The sequence below is a fragment of the Choloepus didactylus genome, chromosome 4 (genome assembly GCF_015220235.1).
Source record: "Choloepus didactylus isolate mChoDid1 chromosome 4, mChoDid1.pri, whole genome shotgun sequence".
Taxonomy (NCBI): Eukaryota; Metazoa; Chordata; class Mammalia; order Pilosa; family Megalonychidae; genus Choloepus; species Choloepus didactylus.
Window position 1 is genome coordinate 151,377,362 of NC_051310.1, and position 23,912 is coordinate 151,401,273.

At 36.1% G+C, this 23,912-nt stretch overlaps 1 protein-coding gene across 1 annotated transcript; it reads right to left on the bottom strand.

Annotated features, from left to right (window-relative positions):
* Window positions 1-13,535: 13,535 nt before the first annotated feature.
* LOC119533452 (olfactory receptor 4M1-like) lies at window positions 13,536-14,414 on the bottom strand. Its single transcript, XM_037835489.1, has one exon. It carries the CDS (start codon window positions 14,412-14,414, stop codon window positions 13,536-13,538), a length of 879 nt encoding a protein of 292 aa, XP_037691417.1.
* Between the last annotated feature and the right edge of the window lie 9,498 nt (window positions 14,415-23,912).

A 23,912-nucleotide genomic window follows, 5' to 3' on the forward strand; every position in this document is an offset into this window, starting at 1 on the left:
TTGTCAATATTGTTGATCGTCTCAAAGAACCAACCTTTGATGTTATTTATTCATTTTATTGTTTTTGGTTTTGGTTTTTTTTTGTTGTTGTTATCTATGTCATTTATTTCTGCTTGAATCCTTGTTATTTCTTTTCTTCTACTTGGTTAGGATTAGTTGGCTGTTCATTTTTTAGCTTCTTCAGTTGCTCCATTAGTTCTTTGATTTTAGCTCTTTCTTCTTTTATAATGTATGCATTTAGAGCTATAAATTTCCTCCTCAGTACCGCTTTTGCTGAATTTCATAGTTTTTGATATGTTGTGTTCCCATTTTCATTTGTCTCTATATATTTAACAATTTCTCTTGCTATTTCTTCTTTAACTCATGATTGTTTAGAAGTGTGTTGTTTAACCTCAAGGTGTTTTTGAATTTTCTAAGTCTCTGATGGTTACTGACTTCTAATTGTATTCCATTGTGATCAGAGAATGTGCTTTGAATAGTTTCATTTTTTAAAAATTTATTGAGCCTTGCTTTATGGCCCAGCATATGATCTATTCTGAAGAAAGTTCCATGAGCACCAGAGAAGAATGTGTATCCTGGTGATTTGGGAAGTAATGTTCTATATATATCTGTTATTTCAAATTCATTTATCAGATTTTTAGGATTTCAATTTCCTTACTGGTCTTCTATCTGGTTGATCTATCTATAGGATACAGTGATGTATTGAAGTTTCCCACAATTCTTGTGGAAACATCTGCTTCCTTTAGTTTTGTCAATGTTTGTCTCATGTATTTTGGGGCACCTTGATTGGGTGCATAAACATTTATGATTGTTATTTCTTCTTGATGGATTGTTCCTTTTATTAATACGTAGTGGTCTTCTTTGTCTCTCATAATATTCTTGCATTTAAAGTCTATTTTATCTGAGATTAATATTGCTACTCTTGCTTTCTTTTGGCTATAGCTTGCATGAAATATTTTTCCCATCCTTTCACTTTCAATTTCTTTGTGTCCCTGTGTCTAAGGTGAGTCTCTTGTATGCAACATATTGATGGTTCATATTTTTTAATCCATTCTGCCAATCTATATGTTTTAATTGGGGAGTTTAATCCTTTCACATTCAATGTTATTACTGTGAAGGCATTTCTTGAATTAGCCATCCTTTCCTTTGGTTTATGTTTGTTAGATATAATCCCCCCCCCCTTAAGGTCCTTTAATGTACCCATACTGAATCTCTTTAGTTCTGAAACTGTCTCCATACCTCTCTCTCCTTTCTTTGTTTCTTTGTCAGTAGGGCTCTCTTTAGTATCTCAAGTAGAGCAGGTCTCTTGTTAGCAACTTCTCTCAGCATTTGTTTGTCTATGAAAAATTTAAGCTCTCCCTCAAATTTGAAGGAGAGCTTTGCTGGATAAAGAATTCTTGGTTGCAATTTTTCTCTCAGAATTTTAAATACTTCATGCCACTGCCTTCTCTCCTCCATGTTGGCCACTGAGTAGTCACTGCTTAGTCTTATGCTGTTTCCCTTGTAAGTTGTGAATTGCTTCTCTCTTGCTGTGTTCAGAACTTGCTCCTTCTTTTCAGCATTTGACAATCTGATCAGAATATGTCTTGGAGTGGGTTTATTTGGATTTCTTCTGTTTGGAGTTCTTTGGGCATCTATGATTTGTGTATTTATGTTGTTTGGAAGATTTGGGAAGTTTTCCCAAACAATTTCTTTGAATACTCTTCCTAGATCTTTACCCTTCTCTTCCCCTTTGGGAATACCAATGATTCTTATATTTGTGCATTTTATGTTGTCCATCATATCCCTGAGATCCATTTTGATTCTTTCGCCATTCTTTCTTTTGTTCTTTCACTTTCCATTCTGTCCTGTTTGAGCCCACTGATTCACTGCTCAGCTTCCTCTAATCTAGTAATGTGAGTATACAGAATCTTTTTAATTTGATTTACAGTTTCTTTCATTTCCATAAGGTCATCTTTTTTTATTTACTCTTGCAAATTCCTCTTTATGCTCTTCTAGGTTCTTCTTCATCTCCTTTATATCCTGTGCCATGATCTCATTGTTTGTCATTAGTTCTTTGATTAACTGCTCCAAATACTGTGTCGCCTCTGATCTTTTGATTTGGGTTTTGTGTTTGGGTTATTATTATCTTCTGGTTTATTCATATGTTTTGAAATTTTCTGTTGTTTTTGGCCTCTTGACATTTGCTTGTCTTGATAGGGTTCTTTTAGGATATGTAGACTTATTTGAACAATTATCTCTAATTTGTCAGAGCTAAAGCTTGGTGGAGTGCACTTTGTCTGACTAACCAGCAGGTGGCATCTTCAAGCCACCTATTCCCATCAAACCAGTTCTCCCCAACTTTGTCTTTGTGGTGAGTAGGGGTCTGAATCTTGTGGGGATCCTATTGGTGCAACAAATTTCTGTGTGTAGTTGGTGCTGCCCACTCTGAATATGGGGAGTGTGTCTGAGCATTTAGGAAGAGAGGGTGGCTTTAATAATCAAATCTCCCAGGTGTTCCTGGAGACTTAAAGCTGTTGCAGGAATCCAAACCTTTGGTTTAGTCTCACCACAGTTTGTCTCTGTCACAGACCTATAAGTCCCTGGTATTGGTGTGTGGTCCCTGGGACTTCTGTGTGGGTCCCTCTTCCAAGCTGTGCCCTCCCAGGGCCTCTACTGAGGGAAGACTGTGCTATGTCATAGGTGAGCACAGTCCTCCAAGGGAACTCTGGGCTGCAGGGCCATGTAGGGGTGCTCCCAGATCTCTGAAAAGATGGCTGTATGGGGCCTGGTAATTTCCCTCTTTTCATGGACCTCCACCTTCCTAGAGCCAGGAGAATTAGCTGCAGGTGTGTGAAAGGCTATCGTCTATGCCAGATACTGAGGCATGTGCATGGGGTGTTGGAAACACTTCCTGCCACACTGGGTTGTGCAGCATAGCTCTGGGCTGCAGTGCTGGGCAGGAGCATTCCTAACCTGCCAAGAAGATGGCTGTGTGGGGCATGATAATTTTCCCCTTTCTGCAGACCTCCACCTTCCTAGCTCCAGGACAATTAGCTGTGGGTATGAAAAAGGCTATTGTCCACACCAGATACTGAGACATATGTGAGGGCTTGTGGGAGGCACTTCCTGATGTGCGGGGTTGTGTGGCTCTCACTGCTGGATTTGCAGCCACTTTTGGGTTTTTAAAAAACTCTGTCTCCAAATGCCAAGCCCCGGTTCCTCCTGACCACAGCATGGCTGCAGTTCTCCAGCAGGCTCACTCACTCACTTCAGAGCACAGACTCCTGGTTTCATCAAGTGCATGGTCCTTGTGGATTTAGCAGACCTTGTCCAGCTGGTGTGTCACTGTAACTAGTATTCTAGAGCACTTTGTCTTTTACCTAGTATTTTTCACAGAGACTTTTTTTTTGCCCTGTCTCTCCTAACTGCCATCTTCTCTCCTCTTCAGGCACTGATAGCGTTTTATAGTTCAATTCCTCTTTCCATTTGAAAGACTGGAGGAGCTCTGCTGTGACCCAGCTGCAGTCCACAGCCCTGTTGCCTTCTGGGAAAGATTTATCATCTTAGACACTAAAACCATGAACAATACACACTGAACAAGGCAAACAATGTCCCTGCTTTCAGGGGTTTTACATTCTAGTGCAGGAAGTCAGATGATAAACACACTGGCAAGAAAACAGCAACTAGTGATGAGTATTATTATGTGCTAGAGAAAGTGGGAGAAACAGACTCTTATTTTGGTTGAGCTGTCCAGGGAGAGCCTTTCAAGGAGGTGACATTTCAGCTGAGATATGAATGATTAGAATAAGGAGCTGGTAAATTGAGGAACAGAAAAGAGGATATTGAGGTGAGAGAGTAGAGGGCAAATGGAAGAAAAGGGTAAGGCAAGATGGAGAAGTTGGCACCAGAATGGCAACTGGTCATCATTCTACATGAGATGTTTAAGCAGAAGAGTCCCATTATCAAACTTTCATTTTTAAAAGGTTATTCTAGCAATTAGGTGAAAAATGAGTTTTAGAAGCCAAAGAATGGAAGCAAAAGACCAACTAGGGAGCATTTGAAGTACATTAGACAGAGATGATGGTGGTTTAAGCTAGGGGGTAGAAGAGGAGATAGAGGAAAAATTTTAGACCTGAGATATATTTTAGAGAGATAGCTAGCAAGACTTGTTGAAGGACTGGCTCTAAGAGGCGAGGAAGCTGCTCAGGATTTTCAATTACATAATTGTGCTGCGGGTAAATGGAACAGGTGAGATTTGGAAATTAGGCATTCCTCTTTGAACATACATGGATTTTTTTTTCTCTGTGTGTGGTGTCACTCCAAAGTTTTCAAGCTTACAGAAAAAATTTCAAACCTACGAAAAGTTGAAAAGGTACTAAAGTAAACACCTGCACCTTCACCTAAATTTTTCAGTTGTTCACATTCTTCTATAGATAGGTTGTCCTTTTATTCCTTGAGTCATTTGAGAATAAGCTGTAGACATCAATAACTTTTCACACCTTAGTGCTTTAGCATGTATCCCTAAGAATAAAGAATTCTTCTGTATGACTACAATATTATCTCATCCAAAAAATTTAACATTGAATCTAATAATATTATGTAATATTCACATTTCTCTAGTTGTTTCTAAAATGACTAATATAACTTTTTTTTTTTAATGAAGAGTTCAGTCATGATCTCACATTGCATTTGGTTTTCCTCTCTTTAATCTTGTAATCTGGAACAGTATTCTTCTACTTCTTAGTCTTTCTTGATAATGACATTTTTAAAGAGTTCAGGTAATATGTCTTGTAGAATATCCAACAATCTGGACTTGTGATTATTTCTCATGATTATATTCAGGTTAAACATTTTTTTTTTGCAAGAATAACACATAGTTGAATGTTTTGTGCTTTTCATTGCATCCCATTGGGGAGACACAAGATATTAGTTTATTATTACTGTAAAACTGGTGGTGATAATTTGATCCCTTAGTTAAATACCCACCAGAGTATAAGTTAAGTAGCTTTGACTCAGTGATTTTAGCTTCCATTGATGAACCTTGCTTGTATCAGTTATTAAATTGATGGTTTTAGACCTTCACATTTTTGACTGAATTAATCATGTCCCATTCCTATTGACCAAAGGAGTTTCCCCCCACCCCTTGCTTCCTAGTGAAATGGAGTATGTACCTGTTCAGTAAATACTTGTAGAGTGGATTCTGTATTGGTTGCCCAGTTGCCCAATTTAAGGAATTGATAGGCATTTCTGAGACAGTTATTTTCTCACTGTTTGCATCCTTAGTTCTGTACTGGAAATCACCTAGCTGAGTTCTGTTTTGTTTGGTTTTGTTTTGTTAATGATTATTTTTGGTTTCTGCTCTCAGTGTGGATGATTTCCCTCTGAACATATATCCACCTATGTGCCACCTGACAGTGCAAATCAACGTAATTACCTGCTTTGAAGGAGTACCTACAAACCTAACTGGTAGAACTTCACTATTCACTAGTATTTACTCTAAGCTATAGGATACATATTTTTGTTACACTTGGATGCCGGTACAACAGTAATGTCACAATTCTTGCATGTATCTGTTAAATATTTGCTGAAGTTGAATTAAATATAGCCAAGAGCTTTGATCATTTTCTGTTCTATAACCACTTGGATAACTCTTTTTATTTTTTTTCCTTTTTTTTTTCACTGTGAACTTTAACATATGTACGTAACAGTGACAACTTTCAAAGTATGATTTCGTGAGTAGTTAGAGAGTAAATCTCAGATAATGTCATGGGTCATGGTTCCACAACTTCAGCCATTCCCATTATTGTAGAATATAACACATATACAGAATGGTATCATCTTTCAATGTACAACTCAACAAGCAGTCATATAGGTAATTTCAAAAATTTTTATGGGTTACAGTTCCACAGTTTCAGTTCTTATTATGTAATACAAGGTTTATACCAAAAGGTGAAGACCCCCAAGGCACAATTCAATGAGCAGCTATAGAGTAAATCCCAAAGGATCCTATAGGCTATACTTCCACCATGTCATTTTCCTCCTTCCAGCCATTCCAACACCCCAGCATCAAAAAATATATATAATTATATAAGTTTCAGTATCCATAAACCTTTGTTCAATCTTAACTTGTTTGTTGCTACTCCTTCCTCTAGCTTAGTCTCTTTCTCCATCTTCAGGGGTATCTAGGCAGTGAGCACCCTAACTTGTTCATATTGAAAGGGGGTGTCGACAGTATGAGGGAGGGGGCTGCATCTGATAGTTGATCTTAAAGAGGCCATTGTCTCTGAGTTGTGGGACTTGTTAGGTATAGGAACACTCTGGTGGATTTAAGTCTGAAAGATAAAACTTAGTGAGTGAATCTTTTAGAGAATCTCAGGTAGGGACCTAGGTATTTGGGGACTACTTTTGGTATGGGCATGGCTTACTGTGGCCATTTGGGATGTCTACCTGGAGCTTGCATAAAAGAAATCACCAGGATGTCCTCTAACCTCTATTTGGGATCTCTCAGCCACTGTGAATCTCAGCTTGTCACCTCTCCCCCCACCCCCCTGCTTTGGTCAAGTAGGCATTTTCAATCCCTTGCTACCAGGGGCAAGCTCATTCCTGAAAATCACATCCCACGTTGCCAGGGAAATTCATTCCCCTGGAAGTCATGTCCCTCATGGGAGGGGCGGGGAGTTACTGAGATTATTTACTGAGTTGGGTTTAGAGAGAGAAAGTCCATATTTGAACAACAAAGAGGTTCCCTGGAGGTGCCTCTTAGACATAATTTATAGGATGGCTCAGCCTCCTATTTACAACTCTAAATTTCAAAAGAGCAAACCTCAAGTCAAGGGCTTGATTTATTAAGTAGCGGGTTCCTAACTTGACTTAATACATATTCTATTCCAAGATAAATGGTCAGTTTCTTACATTACTTCCCTAAGTTGTACAATCATCATCACTCTCAACTTGAAACAATTACCACAACATAATACATCCCAGAATTCCATCGTTGGTTTTAAAATTTTGTTTAATTTTTGAATGGGTAATACGGTCACAATTCAAAAATCAAAAAGTTAAAATAAATGTGGACACTGAGAAATCTCTTTCTCATCTCAAGTCATCCATATTTCTATTTCTCCCCACAGTTCCCAAAAGAAAAGTAATATTTTCTGTTGAGTCCTTCAAGAAATTGTATGTATTTACAAACAAGTGGGATTATAAATACTTTTTTATTTTTATTAAAATATAATTTATATATATATTAAAATGCAAATATCTAAGTGTTTCTTGCTAATTTTTGTCAAATGTAGAGACTTGAGTAACCACTACCCAGAACAAAATATAGAATATTTCCACCATTCCATAAAGTTGTTTTGTGTCCCTTGCCATTGCCCCACCACAACCACCATAGTGGCAACCACTTCTTAATTCCTAATATCACTGATTAGTTTTGCCTTTCCTTGAATTTCATAAAAATAGAATCATATGATGTGTATTCTTTTGTATCTGGCATTTTTACTCAGCATTATGTTTGTGAGTTTCATGCATGTTGCATTATCTGCAGTTGTTCCTTTTTATTACTGAATAATATTTCATTGTATATAATCAAAAGTTTTTATCATTTTTAACATTTTAAGGACATTTGGTTTTTTCATACTTTAGGCTATAAATAACGTTTCCATGAACATTCCAATATAAGTCATTTTGTCCGCATGTGTTTTTGTTTCTCTTGGCTAAACACTTTGGAGTGTTGTGGTTACTGAGTCATAAGGTAGATGCATGTTTAACTATATCAGAAATTGCTGTTCAGTTTTTCAAAGTGGTTAAACCATTTTAAATTCCCCCAGCAATATGTGGATGCACAAGTTGCTCCACGAGCACACCAACATTTTGGTAGTGCCACTCTTTTCATAATAACCATTTTTCTGGTTGTGAATGACAACTAATTGTGGTTTTAATTTGCCTTTCCCTGTAGATGACTATATTTTCATGAGCTTACTAAATTCTTTTCTGAAATATCTGTTCAAATATTTTGACCATTTTTTATTTGACTGTAGAGAGAGTTGGAGAGAGATAAAAATTTCTTATTTTTGGAAGTACAATTTATAAATTTTTGTAATTACTGCCTCTTGTGTGCTAAGAAATAATTTTTTATCCCAATTTTTTTTTTTTGGAAAATATTTTCTTCTATGTTTTCTCCTAGAGACTTTTTATTTTGAGCTTTTATACGGTGGTCTATGACCCAGCAGTGAAGCAGAAATCCAATTCATTATTTTCCAAATGAATTCAGTTGCTGGAGCATCATTTGTTTAAAAGACTTTCTTTTCCAGTGAATTGATGGTTTCTTTGTCAAAAAATCAATTTACCATATGTATGAGTCTATTTCTGTTCCATTGATCTATTTGTTTATCCTTACATCAATATGACATTCTCATGATTACTGTAGTTTCGTTACAAGCCTTGAAATCAGATAGTTTCAGTCCTCTGTTTTCTTCCTTTTCATGATGCTTTTTTATATTCTTTATCAGATAAAATCATCATACAATTATGAAAAAAGAAAACTTTTAAAATTATTAATATTTTTTTTCCTGAAATAAAGAAACTGAACAGTAAGGAAAAATTACCCCAGAATGGTCAACTCTGAGACCTATCTTAGTAAAAGTATAGACCTTTAAATGTAAAGAAAAAATGCTATGGTCCTCCATGCAAATAAATAAAGGAAGGAAAGAGGGAAGTTACTCCCAAAGTGGGTGGGGTGAGTTAACATCAGACTTTTTTCAATAATAACTTAAAATTCATGAAAGAATGGAAAAATATTTTCAAGAAATTCAATTTTTTGGAAGACTAAATTGTTCATCAAGTATTTAGAGTGTATAGAAAATAATTTTAAACATGCATTAACCTAGAGAATCTTTTGCATATGGGCTCATCCTGTGTAATATACTAGAGGACAAATTTCTTCCATCCAGGAGAAGATTGAGACAACTTCAGCAGAAGGATAAAATCAGGATAGTAACATCCCTCTAAGATGGGAAGGAAAAGAAGGGGAGGAAGGGGAACATAGTATTCACGCAGGTAATGATAACATTCCCTAAAAATCCAGGTGGTGCATGCCTGGGTTCATATTATTATACTTTGTATGCCTATCATATCTCTTCAATGGAAAATAGATCATATAAATAAGAAAAAAGTACTAAGATAACCAATGAAATTTAGGAGGGAGGCAAACAGGTGGAAGAAAGAATAAGTATATGATTGCCTCATCTGTCCTTTCTGGAAATCAAAGTATGTTGTTAAAGCTGCAATGAAATAATTGAAGTATAAGCATTTTAACATAAAGGTAAAATTAAGGTGGATAATACTTTTTTAATCACTATAATCTGGGTTGGGCAAGAGAAAAGAAGGAAAGGTATATACTAATTTTATCATTGTTCATAGTATCGACCTAATAAATATCTTAAAATTTCAGAAATTATGTTTATAGGAAATCTAAATGTAAACCTTAGACACACAGTTGTCTAATGTGTTAGCCACCAACCACATGTAGCTATTGTCCACTTCATGTGGCTGGTGTAACTGAGGAACTAAATTTTAGATTTTATTTATTTTTAATTTTAATTTAGATAGCCACATGTGGCTCATGGTTACTGTATTAGACAGTGCAGCTTTAGAATAGCATAGAGGACTTAGTTCATATAACTTATTTAAGTGCCTTTCTAATTTATGCTATTTGTCATGTGTTTTCATTTTATCTTTTCAGTGTCCTGGGGAGTTTCCCAATCCTGTCACAGGCTTTGCATGACTTGAGAAATAAATTTTTGATATGTAAGGCCAATGAGATGTTTTTGTGGTATTTGCTTCTGTGGCATAGCCTATAAAAACTGATGACTAACCAAAGTAAAAAGTAATTCAATATCTTCATAAAAATATAAAGATCTTAGGGCCTTTTATTGCAATCACACCGACTCCTGAATTACATAAATGTTATTACCATCTACTTTAGTTCTTTCCTATTTTTATTTCAGAAAGTTTGTTGTTGCTATTTTCTACAGCATATATTTATTTAGATTTACTCACATACTTGACATTCTTTCACTTTTGTTTCAAACCTCTTTCCCAATATGTGTATTTGTTTTCAGCGAAAGGGTCAGTAAAGTAACCTCATGTGCCACCAGGTGGAAATGGAGACAGTTCTATAGTAGAGGCCTGTAGCATTTAAGTATTGCTCTGTCATGTCAATCCCCACATTAGTTTCACTTTTGCTTTATAGTTTAATAGATTTAATATTCAGCACTGAGCCTTTTGTCCTAGTTTTGAAGTTCACAGGGTTAGTTGGAGTTTCATTCTTCAAAAGGTTTCTTGGAAACATCTCCAAATTTTATTGCATTTCAAACTTTGTAGCCTTTTTATTTGAATGCCAGCTTTGCCAGTTATAAAATCCAAAGGTTAGACTTGCATTTCTGAAGAATTTTATAGATTTTGCTCTATCCTTGCTTCCAATTATTTAATGATGGTTAGTTATATTGTGCGGTGAAGCATGACTGGCCAACTGGACTGCTTCCAGTGGAGCTGGTGGGTGGAACCTCTACAACCTTGTTAAAGGAAAACATCTATCTCTTGGAAAAGAGATCTCCAGGGATATTTATTTTCTTCTTTAAATGTTTACATATTTTTGTTTTTCAATGAACATATATTATTTTAGTAATGTCATAAAACACAAAGAATTTTAATTTTGTTTGGATAATAAACCTTTTTTTTTTTTTTACCAGAGGTAATAATAAAGTCTATATTATTAATTTTGAGATTAGCTGACAAGCCCTGAAGTTGGTGGAACCCAAGTGGTAAAATCTCAGGTGAGTCAATGAGGAATTTAAAATACAATCACAATCTGGAATTAAAGGTATTAACTAGTCAATCCAAAGATTACTGACAATCAAAATAGAAGCTCAACAGCAGGTTTGAAAAGAAGAAGCAATAAGGAGAATCTAAAACATGTAGGGACAAAAAACATTAACAGATTCTGGAAACAATTGAGAGGAAATAGGAAAAGTTACTTGAAGAAAAGGAATCTCTGGGCATATTTGGTATTTGGCTGCTCGGGTATTGTGTTATTTGGAGGCATGACTGCAGATGAAAAGATTGTGCATGAGGTTGTTGTTTAATACTATTTCTTTCACCCTAGTGTGATTTATCTCTGGTCATTTTTTAAGCCAGGATTTCTCAATCTTGGCATTACTGATGTTTTCAGCTACATAATTTGGGGAAGGGGGGAGGAGAAAGGAGGCTCTCCTGTGCATTGTAGGATGTTTAACACATCCCTGGCTTCTACTAGTGTGCTACTAGATGCCAGTAGTACCCCCTAACTGTAACCACCAAAAATGTCTACAGACGTTGTCAAAATCTCCCTGGTTGACAACCACTATCTAAGTCTTTATTCTAATCATGTCCTACGTGAATCAGGCTAGATCACTATTTGCAAGTATGCCAGACACCCCATGTCTCCTTCTTTATTAGTTACTAAATCCAGATTACATTTTGAATGAATCAATTCTTCATTGCTTTTTGCTTTGATGATTTTTTTCTTTTTATTCCTACTGAAATTTTTTCAACAAATGTTCCTCCGTAGCAGCAGTACACTGGTGTTTGAATATTATATCAAGTTAATGGTCTCCTTCTCAGAAGGATAGGTGACAAAACGAATATGAACCTGACTCGTTCATAAATGGAGAGATGACAATAAGGTGACATGAAATCCAAAATGTCATGAAATGTCACCATTTTTATTATTTATATGTATATCCTTTGTATTTTAGATATTAATGCTTAATGGCAAAATATCAGCGAAGTCTACTATTTTATTCATTTCTAGGTGATGGGAAGTCAATTCAAAATTCAGGAATCATAACTCCAATCCATACCTTTAAATTCCTAGAAGAGAAGTCACAGTGCCATTGAAGATGGAAGAAGGTTGTCATAGGGAAATATTCCCAAGGCAAAGAAGAAACTTTGCCAAAGAAGAACCACCAATCCATCCTGTGGGCCCAAAACAATTAATAACAAAAACTCTACAGATAAATAATAACTCTGGGATGTTCTGATCATTCATTATTCATTCCTGATGTTAACAGGAATCTTTTCCCCCCAGTATCTACAAATACTGTCTCAAAAAATAAAGCGAAAGACTAAAGCTCAGTGCACATTCAGTGCTCCAGCGATCTGATGGATAGACTCCCTAGTTTCAACTGAAAATTTAAGTAAATAAACATATTCTATGAACTCAAATGTTTAAATCTAATGTTTACATTCTGAAGCATGGTCTGTGATTGGATTCCTGGTGTCAGGGAATAAGAAATTGATCACTAATTACTAGTTGACTAGAAGATCATGGGACTCAATGCTTACCAATCTTTTGCAGGTGTCCTAAAAAATGGATTAATGAGAAAAAACTCTGAATGACAGTGCTAACAAAACCAGCACCCTGCCAATTTAATTTAAGCACAAGAGGAAGAATAAGCAAATAGAGACAACCCACAAAAGTGACAAAAAGAGACAATAATTATTTTTAAAAATCATACAGCTGGATGTCTGCCAACCTAGCTACCCTAAAATCCCTTTCCCCAAGGCTGCTTTGATCCCGGGAGATGTAAGTAGAAACTGGCTATGAAAACCTCTAGCTGGCTGGACACTGCCTCTAGAAAAAGAGAAGGCTCTCATGGAGTAACCAAACTACACTCAGCCCTGAATTCATAAACATTTTTCCAGAATTTGGAACACTCTTTACTGTCACCAATACTGTTGAGTAGCTACCACCTGAAATATGAGTACAAATTGCATGTACAATTGAATCCTCAGTTTCCATCATTAATTCCTGGAAGAGGAAGAGATAAAAGATAAAATAGACAACCTGTTCTTCTGGATCCAGGAAGGTGGTTTATCAAACACCATCCCACTGGCTCAAGATTACAAAGTGTTTAGAAGGTGTCAGGCTGAATACATTTGCTGTTATTATAGTTACTGTTATTACTGCATACAATTGTTTAAGGAGCTAGTTATGGAGTCACCTGACCTATCAAAATATTTAATTTGGTCATTTGAAGCTAGTCACATTCATATACTGGACACACTTACTTCTTCATATTCATAGTGGAAATGCATCCCACATCTTATTTATTTTTACTGCATCTCTCAGTACACATTCTCCTGACATCAAGAGCTTCTCTGAGGGTAGTTACTTAATAAATTGTTACTGAAATGTGTGTTTTGGCAGGCCATTATTATATCCTAAATTTTTATAATGACCTGCAAGAAATTTCAGGATGAATTTGAGAAACTTTTTGCATCTTTGTGGTTTTTTTTTTTTTTTTTTTTTTTTTTTACCAAAACCAGGAAAAATATAGTGGGATTTGAAGAACTCAGGTGAAAGGAGGTAGTGAAAGCAAAATTATTAACACTGTAAATGCTTTCTACCTGAGGACAGTGATCCCCAAGAGGACTATAGAATATACCATTATTCTTTCACTTCTCTTTACATAAAATATATCTGCTGACCAACTTCCTCAAGGCTGTCTTTATTCCTTGTTTCTCACTGTGTAGATGATAGGATTAAGTAAAGGGAATATCACAGTGTGGAACACAGACACCACCTTATCTAGAGAAAAAGAGTCAAATGGGCGTGCATAAATGTAGATGGATGGCCCAAACATCAACACCACAATGGTGATGTGGGAATAGCAGGTGGACATGGCGCGACTGGTACTCTCACCTGAGTTTCTCTTCAGCATGGCCAGGAGGAAGGCATAGGACATTAGCAGAGCAATGAAGAACACCACGGAGATCAGACCACTGCTAAAGATCATCACTAACTCCTCCAGGAAGGTGTTGGCACAGGCAATCCGGACAACCTGTGTGATGTCACAGAAGTAACTGTCTAACTCATTGGGCCCACAGAAGGGAAGCTGAACAATGAGAAGCACCTGGATTATAGAATGGATGAAGCCACCCAGCCAGGAGACAGCCACTAGGATATAGCAGAGACGTCGATTCATGATGGCAGCATAGTGGAGGGGGCGGCAGATAGCTGCATAGCGGTCAAAGGCCATCACTGTGAGCAGGAACATTTCCGAGGCTCCGACAAAGTGCAAGAAGAGCTGTGCAATGCATCCTCCAAAGGAAATTATCTTCCTCTCCACAAAGAAGTCTCCTAGCATTTTAGGGGCTGTGATGGAGGAGTACCAAATATCAAGGAAGGCTACATTAGCCAACAGGAAATACATGGGTGAAGACAGCTGGGGGTCAAGCCTGATAGTGCAAATGATAAGGACATTCCCTGGAAGGATGAACAAATAGATGGATAGAAATATAACAAATAGGACTAGCTGCACCTCTTGAGCCTGGGATAAGCCAGTGAGAACAAACTCTGACACCCTGGTATAATTTGCAGGTTCCATTTCTTCAATTCACTTTTTTCATAATATGGCTACAAAGAATAGAGAAATCATATTTACTCCAATTAGCATTTAACTAGAGCTATCCTACCCCTCTTAAAATTGCCAAATATCCTCTGTATTAAGAGATTCCTTTAAGATATGTTTGTTTGCTCAATTTTATGTTTGATAGACTCAGATAGGGAGAAAGTAAGCAATGGGCATGTAAATTAGAAACAATGAAACCATATGAAATGTTTCACATATTTGAAATCCAAATCTAAACTTATTTTTATGAAACTCTGCAATGCATTAATTCCTCTCCACCTCCCTGCCCCTCTCAAAAAAAAAAAAAAAAAAAAAAAAATCCACCTCTTTGCAGCTACTTCTGAGTTTAACCAAACTTTAGACTGGTAATCTGAGATCCAGCCTGTTCGTTTTAGAACTCTTTTATTGGGAATTCTTACCAACTTCTAAACTCAGTCTTATGGTCTAATATCATATATTCTGATCTGGCAGTAATTTTAGTTTTGATCTATAAAAGAGATCCCAGAACTTTGTGTGTAGTGAATGGACATTTTTTCATAACCAAAATCTATACAAACCTTAATAGGCAAGCAGTCACAATATATAACAATGCAGGACCCTATGGGTAAATTTCTCTGGCTGTGACCAGATTTCTCAAATCCATTTCTCCACTGACTGTGTGTTTTACTCACTGTTTCTGGAAGGTAGGAATAAGGTGGAGTGACCTGAGAAGTGAGTGTGCTTGCCACCCAAGCAGCTCCTGCACTGACCCACTGTACCATTTCAAGGTGACAGTGGAAATAAGACTATTTTTGAATTTTTGCTTAAGGCCTAGCATTGAACTGGGCATCACTGGATAGAACAAAACCATGCATCAAATGAAAATAAGATAATCATTTACTTCACCAAACATGCTTCTTCTTTTAAGTAATGTGAAAATTTCCATGCATAAGGAATTATTTCTTGTGACCAAGCACAATATTAGAAAGTTGTGCTCTACTGATGCTTTATGGTATTACCTCTTCTCAGGAGGTAAGCAAAGGAAAAACAAAATAATAATAAGGTTCTGTAAGGCCGCATAGATGCACTAGTGTCCAGACACAAACTCATGTACACTAGTCCAATGATTCTTCCTTGAACCTACTGAATCCATTTGCACCTGAACATAGACGTCTGGATTCTAAATCTAAAGAGTTATAAGAGCATTGTATTATAAAAGAAGAGATGGCTTACTACATACATGTAGGTACACTAAAAAAAAACAAACCAAAACAGTGTTTCCCAGAAATTTAACAGCAAGAGGTAGAAAAACAACAGCATTCATAAATCTGTTATTTAGAAAAGGAGTAAATATCTTCATTCTCATGAACAGCCCAATGTGGATTTTCAATGAGTTAATTGACCATGTTTAATAAGTTAGGGGAATTTAAAATTCAGTTTAGAAAGATTTTAATCATAAGAAAGATAATGATGCCAGTTTCAATCCTCAACACTCTTTAAAAACTTGGTTATCCAAAATGATTCTATTTCCTAGAATCCCAGAGAGCGATGTTTTTACTTAGCTAAATTAATTGCCATTTTGTTACTGAAAGGAGATGAATATTTCATGCTATACATACTATTAGAAGGCTTAAGATTTTTTATTTTCATGAGGATGGTGATATGGTACTTCCGATTATTGTCACTCAAGTCACCTCCATCCTATCTGATCCCATCCCGTCAGGATGGAAATAGTCATTTTATCAGAAAAAGTGTGCAGAAGACTTTCTTTTGCCTTCCAATTTCAAATTCAATTTTATTAGAATTGTCCTTCTAATAAAATTATAAACTCTTGTGATACAATTTGCATTAAGAAATATAATTTATCAGGATTATTCCTTAGGAAAAAATTATAGAGCATCTATCCTTCCTCTCCTCTCTTCTGGTGACTGGATCTCTTCTCCTCTCCTCACAACCATCAGATGAAAAGGGAGATTAAACATTCCAGCAGCCAACCCAACCCCCACCCTCAAGCCAGCAATGCTCAGACACTAGTCACACCCACACCCAGAGCACTAAAGATGACATGTACTCAATTCCAAACTAACATATAGATGCACTATATTAACTTCATAATGTTCTAAAATATTACAAAGCTCACCACAATTATGACCCTGATCAGAATTTGGCATCTAAAGCATGTCAAAACATGCTTTACACATGATATTTAAAGCTCTCTTCTAACATATATGGCTTCCATGTCATTTTTATCAGTATTCAATTATTCATTTGTTTATTCAGTAAATATTTAGAGAGTATCTACTATGTGTTAACTTCAGGGAATAAAACAATGGATGGGGAAAACTCAGTTTCTGCATCATTGATCTTCCATTCTAGACAAACAATAAATAAGTAAACAAATAAAAAATAAGATAATTACCATTAGTGATAAAAGATGAAAAGGAAATTAAAGGGGCATTATGATAGAGAATAAATGTGGGTTAGAGGTGGGGAAGGTGAGCACTGTTAGAATGCTTCCCTGAATTGGTGACTGTGGTGGCTTGGAGTTAGGTACCTGCAGAAAAATATATTCTTAAACTTAATCCATTACTATGGGTGTGAACCCATGGTAACTAGGACCTTTTGATGAGGTTGCTTCAGTTAAGACATGGTCCAACTAAATCAGGATGGTTCATACTCCTATTATTGGAGGTTTTATACAGAAGGCCACAGAGAGAGAAGCCATGGGGAGCAGCCAAAAGCCGGAAGTTAACAGAACCCAGAAGAGAAAGTAGAAGTGAAGGAAAAGCCAAGGGCCAAGAATCACAAGCCGCCCACCCCAGAACGCCTCAGTCTTTGGGAAGAAAGCATCACCTTACTGATGCCTCAATTTTAGACTTCACCTAGTCTCCAAACCATGAGCCAGTACATTCCTATTGTTAAGTCAACTGTTTCAGTTTTCAAGGCTAATCATAGCAAATATCTGAAGTGGGTTGGCTTAAACAATGAGAATTTATTAGCTTACTATTTGAGGCCAGGAAAATGCCTAAGTCAAGGGATCATCAAAGTGATGCCTTCTTTCTGAAGACTGGCTGCCTGCAATCCTTGGCTCCTCTCTGCCACATGGCAAGGCACATGGAGCATCTGCTGGTTTTTCCCTTCTCTGCTGGGTTCCATTGACTTCAGCTTCTTGCTTCCATGGCTCTCTCTCCCTCTGTCTGCATTTCATTTTCTTATGAAGAACTGCAGTAATAGGATTAAGCCCTATCCTGAATGAGGTGGGCACAACTTCACTGAAGTAGCTGCATCAAAAAGTTCAACTTACAATGGGTCCCCACTCACAGGAATGAACTAGATTTAAGAACATGTTTTTCTGTGGTCCATACAGCTCCAAACCACCCAACCAATCCATTGCATGGTATTTGTTTTAGCAGCTAGGAAACTAACACAGTAGCATTTATACTAACTTCAAAAGTCAAGAGAAAACATTTTAGGAATAGAGAATAGCAAATGCAAAGACCCTACAGCAGGGAAAATCTCCTAGGAATTGTTTGAAGATCTGTGACTGATAGAGGGGAAAGAATAGAACAAACGGACAGCCAAAGACCATGTAATGTAGCACATGATAAGAAAATTGGATTTTCATATGTTTCAATAAAGTTTAGAATAAAACTCAGGGGAGTGGCCTACAAGATTTTCAATTTAGAAATAAATTGTTGTGGGACAAGACTGGAAGAAAAAGATGGCAATGGCTTAAACTAAAGATGCAGAAATAGCCTTTTTACAGAAATGGATGGGTTGTTTAAAAATTATTTGAGAGATAATTGGCAGAATTTGACATTGGATTGTATATTTCTATTGTCATACTTAAACAAGTTAGCTGGAATTTGAGCTCCACAATGACATTTTTTAAAAGTTTGTCTTTACATCCACTGTGTCAACAATTATGTTCATCCAGCACATTCTAAGTCATTAATAAAATATGACTCAATCTACTATACATCTTCAGGCATGGCCTCTCATATTCTAAAAAAGACTGGGAATGTGCCAAGAAAATCCAGAGCAAGGAATTATGCTTGCAGGGAATTCTTGGGAGAGATAAGATATCCATAGAGACTGATTGAGTTAGTGCACTTCTTTCAAAAGCTGACATTTAGAAAGGGCATCTATTCCAAATCAGTACGCACTCTTAGAGCAGTTAGATTGTTGGTCAATCCTACATCTACGCATCTACTCTTCTCAAGTTCTGAGGTACAAGTCTGACCCTCTTTCAAAAACATGCAGTGAATTCCCTCTCAGTACTTTATCTGCAGGGATGTAGTACCTAGAGGATGACTATGAAGATACAGAGGAGCACAGGTGCCTTCCTTTTAGCCATGTAAACTATGAATTTCCCTCAAGGGAACCAAGGCTTTGGGGAAAAACAAGAAATCTTTGCAGAAACACATCCTTACTAATAATACAATGTTCATCCAAATGCCTAGACAGCTCTGAGTAACAGCATGGAAAACAGTTATTTTCCACTTTGAACCTAGGGAGAATATCACACATGATTCTGGAAACTACTTAAGAGATGGGTTACACATATACAAGAGGAATTTTTTAAAAAATTAGTTATCATCCATACCCATTCTCCATTCTCTTTCCCTAGATAAAGATGCAGATGAAGATGCCAGTATCCCCCAAGAAAAGTTGGGAGATATCCTAGCCCTCTTGATAACCCAAGAAACTCACAACTGAAAAAAATGCTTTCAGAATCTACTTCAGTAACATCAGATGGAGGGATGAAGCTGGGATTGAGAGGCTAGGAAAATAAAGAAAAGGAAATGTTGCCTTTATGAAGGAAAGGAAACTCAAAAGGAGAAAATGATCTGCCTTGTATTTCTTCTGAGGATGAAAAGAGTCCATTGTTAGGGGTTGCATTGCCACCAACAGGATATTGATTTAAATGAAAAATTTTAAATGTAGTATTATAACAGAAAATATTAAAAATTTTATAAGTAGATTCCTTCCAGGTATGGTTTATCAAAAACCCTTGCCCAGAGAAGGAGGGTGTTTAAACCTTTCAAATCTGCTAATGATGGGGATTGTGGCAAAGGTTGTGTAGTGGAGTTTTAGTTTTCCTGAGCTATGGGAAAGAGCAAACACTAGAAATGGTGACTGGAGTCAGTTGGGGCAATGTAGATGAGAATGGCAGGAAGGTGCTAGGTTTTTTTTTTGATTTTCAGAGAGTATCCTACCCCAGTCAGCCCCATGTTAGAAAACAAATATTTCAAAAATATTTTTAAAACAGTAGGGAAAGAAATCACATAAAGCCATTATTTGAAGGCTTTTATTTTATTGTTACAACTCACACAAATCTTGCATAGCACAAACACACACACACACATAGATTTCATTTATTTCCTCTAAATCATCAAAAAGAACAGAAGTTCCAGAAAGTGTGAGGTCATTATTTGGCTCATAGCCTGGTTTGAGAGGCAGCCAGGAAGAGCCTAAACAAGAATCAAGAGACTTGGATCCCATCACAGCTCAGCACCCAAAACCTTGGTGATGTTGGGAAAGCCATTTAACCTTCCCCTACAAAAGTTTCTTCCTATTGACAAGAGGGATTTGACTAAATGTTAAGGAATAGTATAGCTCTAAAATTCTGTTTCTATGAAAACATAAGTGGATCGAGAGTAAAAGTCCCACAAAAGTAAATCAAGAGTGATATGGGTGAAAATGTAGAATGGCAATGATGTAATTGCCATTGTCGATAGAGAAATAACTTGAATTGGTTTTTCTTACTCTTAAAAATTGAGCTCACCTCTCTTATGCCATGAGATAGCAAAGAGACAATATATAAAAGCATCCTCACTTTATAGATGAATACATGGAGACCCAGGGACCGCAAGTCTCATAAATAAATGATTAGTGAGTTTATCTAACTAAGAGGCAGTAATTATCTTGATTTCATACATACATTATTACCCACAGTAAACTAGGCAAGAAGAAATCATTAGCATCAGAGAAGTGCTGTTCTATCTCAACACAAGAGTGTTTTGAAAATCAGTTGCTGCTTCAGAATCGCTCCTTGTAGACTTAAATATGGAGAAGAATTTACCATTTGTGTTTTGGGCAACTCACCTCTCTTTGCTTCAATATCCCACATTAGTGAAATGCAGATAATAATACCTACCTTATAGGTATACTTGTAAGGATTAATAAGATGATGCTTATAGAGCTAAGAAAAACACAAGACCCATGGCACATGCTTAATAAATTACCATTATTGTTATTTTATTAATTATTATTTTTAAAACAAGGGTTACTCTCATGAAGTAGTAAGTTGAATAGGGAAACTATCATCCTAACATGATCTCTATGCTCTCCAAAATATTTATCCCCAGCTTCTCTCCTTGGATCTGAGAGACTAAGAATAAATCTAGGAAATAGCCTGGAAAAGAGGACAGGAACATCTAATTTCTAAACACGACTGTCTCCTCCCATTTTTCCCAGTCTAACCAGTCTTATGTGATTGCTGATAAATCACTATTATTATATCTTCCAGCTATTCTGACAAGCCCTCCTTTTCAAAAATTGAAAATTTTGTGGGAATCATTACTAATAAGCTTCTCAGAAATGTCATTTGGGTTCCCATGCTACTCTGTTCATACCTCCAATAAAAATTACTCAGTGCATTGTAATTTTTGGTTTATATTTTGATAAAAGTATAACAGAAACCCTGAGCCACTTCAGGTCATGGATCATGCCTCATTTATCTTTATATATCCATCCAGTGCCTAAAGTAGTTCCTCACACACTATAGGTCCTCAATATGCATTTGTTGAATGAATAAACGGATTTATAAATGAAAAACAAATAAATGAATGAATGACTTTGAAATAAAAATTATCAAATTCTTCCAAATGCAGTTGTTTTATCAATTCATTTAGTATTTCCTTACTCTGCCTCACGATTCCTGATTTCATGTTCTGGAACTCTCTTTACAAATTATCTATTTCACCTACCTTAATTTCAAGGAAGAATTTGTTTACATTTATGTTTCTCTTTTTTTCTTCTTTGCTTTTGAAGTTGTTGCTACCATCTCCTCCAATCCCCTCAAAATGATACCTCTCAGAACCCACTCCCCTATCCCCTTCACGGTGCTACCCTGAAGACCCATCACAAGAAGTATTCAATACCTTGGGGTTTTCCCAATTTCATTTCACAAATGACAATGATTGCACTCAAAATTTTGGAGGCTATTCTGATGATTTGAAACTCTCTGAAGACCTGTAAATCAGAACAGCCTTCTCTGGGTTTGAGAATAAGAATCATTCTTCCTGAAAATATGAAATGACCAAGATGACTTCTCAATGCCTTCTTCACCCTTTGACTTTAAAAAGCTTTATCTGTGGGAATCAGGTAAAAGTACAGAGAGTTTGCCACCAACTCCATGGTTAAGATCTGCTCTACACAATCACATTTCCCTGATACTTTTCCTTGCTGGAGGCTTTCTGCTTCTTACTGCCGTTTTCTGAGCATTTTACATGATTATTCCCACCACTATACATATCCCATTGTCTCAATGTATATATTGTAACATCATTCTTCCACCTACCAATTATTGTGGCCATCTTGGTGTAGTCAAAGTAGATGATGCCAAGTCTATCTCCTGGCACAACAGAGAGATTTGTCTTCTAGATTTTGGTATTTTTAGTTCCTACCCTGATAAAACGATTACTAACATCATGGGGTGTGACTAAGAAAATTGATTCTCTAGACACCTGGGGCAGCCAGGTAGGAATCAAAGCCTTGAGGGAATAATTTAAAAATTTGATATGCGCTTCATTGAAGGAGCACAGAAACACAACTCTCGAGTTGGCCAGAAAACTGATATAAATGGTTAATTTCCCTGGTTTGCGAGTGGGAAATGTTAGATGCAGGATATTCTGCCCTCTAGAATATGATTTTTGTTTCCAATTCTTGTGTCCCAAGGGACTGTTCCACTTAGAGATGCTGGATCCTTAGGAAAATAGAGATCTGTCAAAATCCAATATGAATATTGCATAAATTACTTGAGCAGATTATATATGGTTGCAAAGAGGCCCGTAAGTCCCAACTCCTTAATTCCAAATTACCTTTCTAAATTTTACTCATTGTCTTCTACATGTGCTTAATAAGAATCTACTCATGTCAGACATTGTAGCAGGCACCAAATATACAATGATGCGTGAGAGAAACAGACCTTATTTCCCGAATCAACCTATAATTGACTTTCCCTTCTCTGAACCTCAAACACTTGTCTGTACCTCTCACCTAGAATGTAACATTCTGCCTTAGAATATAATAATAATTCTGCCAATTATTCTTTTATGTGTGAACATTTTGGATCCTAAACCAGAAGATTAGTTATAGGAAAGTAAGAATTTTATTTGGCTAATCACTGCATTGCCCATAGTAAATAGTACAGAGAAAATATTCAATGAAGGGGTGATGAACTAAACTGTATTTTAATACATAAGAAATCTTCATTCCCACAGTCTCACACATATTTAATGATTTTCTTATAAAGCTAACCTGGTTTAATAAATCACATGTTCAAACACTTAATAATATTTGTTTTTTTCTCAATTTTGTTTCATCAGCTTGATCGCCATCCCTCATCTCAGAAATGTGTCCTTCTAAAATTAGCTGCATATTATGTTCTCAATGGCCATACTTGAACTTTCTGAAGATTAAATGACAGAATTACTTCGTAACAAAAAAAAATCTGCCTCTTCCATGATGCATGAAAAGATTATGAAGCATTCTTCCATATGCTTAAGCCCTTTTGTTTAATTTGGGTATGAAAAGACTCAGAGAAAGCTTAAAATAAAATTTGTTCTGGAGGGCCCTAGAGGGCAAATCAGCACCAATGAATATTTGTAGAGGGTTTGGTGGAACACAAACGTTGAAAAAAGTTTGAGGTCATGTTTGGTTCCAAACGGTTGTTTTCTCAACTCAGAAGAATAAAATAAAACAGTCAATATGAAGTTGAACGGAAAACAATTAAGGATAATGGAAAAGAAAGAACACATGAAATATTCAGTGGAAGGGAATATACTTAAAAACGTTCCTTATTAAAAAACAAGAGAGTTTTAGGGATTATATCACATACAAATAACAATTTAATTTCTACTTCTACAAAATTTAACATCGTTTTTCTTTATCTTATGGCTTTAGCTAAATAGTCATACAAAGTTTGATTGACAATCATGGTTGCATAATGATGACTCTAGAATTTACTATATTTTAGCCAATATTGACAATAAAAAATAGAAAATCATTAAAATTACCTAATTTGAAAGCATGAAGGAATTTTATGAATAAATGGTAAACCTTTATTGAAAGACATAAATAATTTGTCTAAATAGAAAGACATAATATGGTCCTGAATAGCCAGAAATAATATTGAAAAAGATTATTTTTCATTAAATTATTATATATAAATCTATATAGTACAAATCAAATTTTAAAGAGGATTTTGGT

Bases quoted from the DNA above. Each gene is read 5' to 3' on its own strand.
- LOC119533452 (XM_037835489.1), bottom strand. From the start codon at position 14,414: ATGGAACCTGCAAATTATACCAGGGTGTCAGAGTTTGTTCTCACTGGC.